Raw genomic sequence first — 5,157 nt, 5'->3', positions numbered from 1 at the left:
AATGAAAGAGATTTTTTTTTTTTTTGGCCCCCTACAATGAAAGAGAAAACTTGATGACATTGTTTATGGCTTTAGGCCCCAAAAAAGGGAAAAAAAAAATGATTTGGGTCTGAAAGCCATATTACCCCACCATTGTGACACTCGGACCCAGATCCAAACCAATAAGGATCATTAGAGTGGGTCCAAAGATAAAGCTGATAATTTAAACTAAGCTTAACAGTTCAGTCCAAACTCGCTCTAAAAAGATTAAGATTTAGTTTGACTATATGAATTTTTTTAAGGGGATAGTATACTTTAAATCCGATCCAAATAAACCTGACCTGAATAAACCCAACTCTTGAAATTTTTCATCTCTATGTGTTTGTAGAGTAGGTAATTTTGGCCAAACTTAACGGGTTAGATTGAACCCTACCGAAAAAATTTAGGGTTGAACTTAATTGTATAGGCTTTTTTAAAAAGGTAAGATACTTTAAAGCTTGATTAGAATAAACTTAGCCTTGTTCGAATTATCGGCTTTATTCAGTAGGTCAATCTTATTTAGGTCAACTCAAAAAGGTTTGAGCATTTAAAAAAAAAACCAAAACAATCAAGCTAGTTTTAAACCTTTGGGTCTCTATTCAGGATTGGTTCAAATACTTGATTTGTCAATTTTTTTTAATTTTTAGTTTCAAACAAATTTCAATTTTTATTTTAAAATTTTATTGTATAAAAAAAATACAAAACATATTTTTGAGATATTTTAAAAATGTAAAAAATTTGTGAGACTTAAAGTTTACAAAAGAAGATTAAAATACTTTTTAAATATTATTTTGAGATATTTTACAAATTAAATAATAAAAATATAAGAATGTGAACATTTTAAATGTTTTAAGAAAATATCTATCATAATATACTTAAGTATAAGTTCTCTGAGCACAAAATGAATAGCCTCTGTTGAAACTTTTTGTTCTTCGTCCGCTCTATCGAGAAGTCAACATCATCTCGAGACTTCTACTTTGACTGTTGGCTCTTTGTCTTCTTCGTTTAAGGTATGCTTTGCAATTTCTCCTTCGCAAGATGGTCAATTTGGAGTTGTAGAGTTAAAGTATCATTTTGAAATTTTGCAAATGTTAACACACGCAAGAAGGAAAAGATATTTTTACGACCTCATTTCTATTCATCTCTATTGCCATTGGTTTTATGAATAAAACAATGCTACTCCAACAATGCTTTTTCTCGATATTTGCTTGAAATGATATGTAATCAAAATAAACATTTCAAGTTTCAAAATGTTGTCAATGAAATCTCAATGAATTGCCTTCTATCTTTTTCTTTTAGTCTTGTAATAGTGCTAATTTTCTTTTCTTTTCCCAACGGAATTCTTTTTCTTGAATGATATTAAACTCTCTCTCTCTCTTTTATATTATTTAGTTTTATTAATATATATTTGATTTACATCTAAAAAATCTCTCTCAATTCACTGCACTTTTCACTCTTGCTTCAGGCATCACTTGATGATCTAAATGAGCAAAAACATGGCGTATTAATTGGGAGGAGGAGGTTCTTGAAGGAAAAAAATTGGCTTTCTTACAAATTACTTGAACTTGGAGAGAGAATTACTTTACTTGCTCACCTACGTGTTTTCCTTTATAACACATTTCTCATTATCACTAATATTCTTCTTTCACTTTATTTCTTTATTTTTGTTTTTGGAGATAATGTCCAAGAACTTTTGAAATTTTTAGAGCTTCTCACCTTAATTTCTCATGCTGCATCTGCTTTCTTCTTGCATGAAAACTGAATTCTCTCTCAAATTGATTGCGTTTTGTTGATTGATTGATCTATATAATGTTAATGATAATTTTCTTGTTATGCAAACAATTGTACTTGCCATGTGCTCTTTTGTGATGTAAATTGTAATTATGCTTTAAAAGTTGGGGGTGACATTATTGGTTGAACTTTTTTTTTTTTTGGGCTTTAATATGGTTTTCAAGTTTTCATTTGAAGGGTCGTTTGCGTCTTTTTATTTTATTGCATCTCCAATTCCTTTTTATGACACCAAACATTATCAAGTAAAATGGAATTCAAAAATTCAAACTACAATAGATTTTGTATTATATATTATTAATTGATTAAATATTGATAAATTTCGTCCAAAAAATATTGATATATTAATATATCAATTGAACTTGTGTTACTGCTCAACTTTTAATCAACTGATAAAGTAAACTTTAATTAAAATATTAAGGTAAAATTAATTCATAAAACATTTCAATTCCTTTCATATAATTTTATCAACACTTAAAAATTTCAACATACATTTTTTTTCAAAATTCAAAACAATTTTTATCATGAAAAGTTAGAATATTTTTATGTATGTTGTGTTATTCAAACGATTCGTATATATATTTACAAAAACATAAAATTAAAGTAAGTAATAACGTTATTGTAAGCCATGAAAATAAAAGTATTGTTTTTAAAATTTTATCTAAATAAGATATGCCTTATTAATAAGATGGAAGAGTCGTTTATATATTCTTCAATCCATTACAAATATTTAAATGCTTACTTGAGTTAGCAAGGAGGCATGCTAGATAAGTAGATAGACATTATCGAATAAGAGAAATGAGCAAGAGACTTCGGTAAAGATTTAATTTTTTTTAATCATCATGCAACAATCTTTAATAACCAACGCTCATTAAATGATTTTAGGCACTCCGCAAAGTTTTTTAGTTATTTAAATTTTAAACAAAAACATAGATATTATTTGGGGAAAAAAACAGAATTGGAAAAAGAAAAAAAAAAAATTAAAACGCAGAATCAGTTTTTGAAAGGAGGAGCATCAGATGGCGGGGGAAAGAATACTAGTGGTGTTGAGGGTGCTTCTTGGGATGGTTCTTAAAGGATAATCTCCGGCGAGGGTGGAGAGAATGGAAATGGAAATGGATCTTGCGGCTCTCCGGGAAGCACTGGATTTACCGGTGACGGAAGGAAAACATCTGGTGTCTGGGGCGTAGTTAAATCCGGCGGCGTGAACGGAAAAGTCGGTGGTTCCTCTGGAAGCTGCGGAACCATCGGAGGTGGCAAGATGATTTCTGGCGTCTCTGGGATAGGAAAGGCTGGTGGGGTGAACGTAAATGACGGTGGTTCCTGGGGATTATCTGGGAGTTTTGGACTGGCTGGGGCCGGCAAGAAAATATCCGGCGTCTGCGGGAAGGGAAACACCGGCGGTGTGGAAGTAACCGGATTATCAGGCAGTACGGCGGTGTTTGCGGGTTAGAAAACTCCGGAGTCGGGATCACGCCGGTGTCCGGCGGAGTTGGGTTTGGTGTGAGAGGGGGTGGAAATAAGAGAGGATCATCCGGTGGTTGTTGCGGTAGCTGTGGAGTTCCCGGCGGCGTCGAGAACATCGGGACAAGTGGCGGTGCTGGTGTAGATCCATCTGGGGGAAAATTTAATGCAGGTGGTGGAGTATAAGTGCCCGCATCAGGAGGTGCTATCCATGGCAAAGTTGGTGTTTGTGGCATATCTGTCGTCGGAGGACTAAGGACAAGCGGAGGTGGAATTATCAACGGTGGCAGAACGGCCGGTGGAGGGGCCAGGGACGGTGGTGGTGGTGATGGAACTAACGGCGGAAGTGGGGGCAATGGCGGCAGTGGGCTCGCCGGTGGGGCAGAACCAGATGGAAGACACGGTGGCAGACATGAAGGAGGTGGTGGTGATGGAGACGGACACGGCGGAGGCGGTGGTGGTGACGGAGGTGGACAGGGACAAGTCGGTGGGGGTGAAGGACAGGGTTGAGGTGGAGGTGCACATCGTGGTGGTGGAGACAACGACGACGGTGGCGGCAATGAAGTTGGTGGAGGAATTACCAATGGTGGCGGAGAATATTGAAGCACCGGTGGTGGTGGTGGAGGAGGAGTTGAGATTCTTGGCGAGTAAGAAGGAGTTACCGGCGGCGGAGAAGCCAGTGGCGGAGGGGAATGATATATCGGAGTCTGATCAAATGGATTGTCTGCTGAAGGATATGTAGGAAAGGGCCATTGACCACATTTGGAGAACAGAAACAGGTAAAAGGAGTCACACTTGTTCCCTCTTGTTCTTTTACCTCCTCTACTTCTTGTTTTGCTGTTTCTGCCATGCTCGATCTTTCTTCTAAGCACTCTCAATTCTTCATCTTCTTTGCCTTTTTCTCTACTTTCTGCCAGAGACTGGGTAAGCAAAAAGAGTAACACTAGTGTTACAATCACAACACTGTTTGCTTTCATTTCGCTACTGCATGTTCATCACGTCCTGCCCATCGCTCTGGTTATACACACACACACAAATGTTGTTTACGATGTGTATGAATCTGTGCATAAGAGATTAATGTGGCGAGTACACAAGAGAAGCAGTAAATAGTGAGAGAGAAATGAGAACATGAGAAAGGGGATTTGGATCTAGTGATTGGCACAAATCAGCTCATCAATGAGTGTCAAATCTCAAATTAGTTTTGGATGGTACAGCATATGTGAGTGTTCTTGATTGTCGAGAGTGTTTTGAATTTTTGAAAAAAGTGATAAATTTCAAGTGTTAACGAAATCTAATAGTTTTACAGCACGTGTAAGTGTTCTTGGTTGAATCGTTAGATCAGTATATTAACTGATTTAATAAATTTTTTTGTTTATGAACGGTTTGATCATGATTTTTATCATTAACTCTTGAACCAATCTCTTGATTGGTTTAATGATTAGTCTGGTTTTTAATACCTTAAATAATTATAATTGATATATTCATTGACTCACTGTATCCAAATCTAGAGAAAGGGAACAGTGGGTTTCACGCACACACAGAGGAAGTGGAAGGAGGGTGCCTAGTTGTATGTGCCAAATTCACTGCCGGAGACTTGAATTGAATATAAATACTCTCAGTACTAATTTAATGCAAGTAAAGGTTGTAGGCGCACACCTCAGGCTCTGCCTTGTGGCGTGTCAATTCTTTAGATCTTGTGTGTTTGCATGTTTTAGTAAGTTGCAACGAAATGGCACGCCAAGTTAGCGTTGAGTAAGAATTTATTTTTGGCGCAAGCTGATGATGTCTTCTAAAGAATTAAGTTATAGAGAAATAGGAAGAGAAGAGCTGGTTCACCATGTGTGAGTTTTATAGGTGTGGGGTCTAGCCTACATGTTTATTCATATT

At 36.4% G+C, this 5,157-nt stretch overlaps 1 protein-coding gene across 1 annotated transcript; it reads right to left on the bottom strand.

Annotated features, from left to right (window-relative positions):
- Nucleotides 1-2,877: 2,877 nt before the first annotated feature.
- On the bottom strand, nucleotides 2,878-4,247 carry LOC129289283 (extensin-like). The gene is made up of 2 exons (XM_054926060.1): nucleotides 3,282-4,247; nucleotides 2,878-3,186 (listed from the first exon to the last, which is right to left on the bottom strand). Exons 1-2 carry the CDS (start codon nucleotides 4,245-4,247, stop codon nucleotides 2,878-2,880), a joined length of 1,275 nt encoding a protein of 424 aa, XP_054782035.1.
- Nucleotides 4,248-5,157: the final 910 nt, after the last annotated feature.

This window comes from Prosopis cineraria, unplaced genomic scaffold (genome assembly GCF_029017545.1).
Source record: "Prosopis cineraria cultivar Desert tree isolate PC_DT_omini unplaced genomic scaffold, ASM2901754v1 PC12, whole genome shotgun sequence".
Classification (NCBI taxonomy): Eukaryota; Viridiplantae; Streptophyta; class Magnoliopsida; order Fabales; family Fabaceae; genus Prosopis; species Prosopis cineraria.
Note: the sequence above shows the minus strand (reverse complement) of the source record. Positions and strands in the feature narration are given on the sequence as shown.

What these genes read in the sequence shown, in the direction of transcription:
- LOC129289283 (XM_054926060.1), bottom strand. Translation starts at nt 4,247, where the DNA reads ATGAAAGCAAACAGTGTTGTGATTGTAACACTAGTGTTACTCTTTTTG. An exon ending in CAACTCCGCCGGACACCGGC is followed by an intron (nt 3,187 to 3,281) that starts GTGATCCCGACT and finishes CCCTTCCCGCAG; the next exon opens with ACGCCGGATATTTTCTTGCC.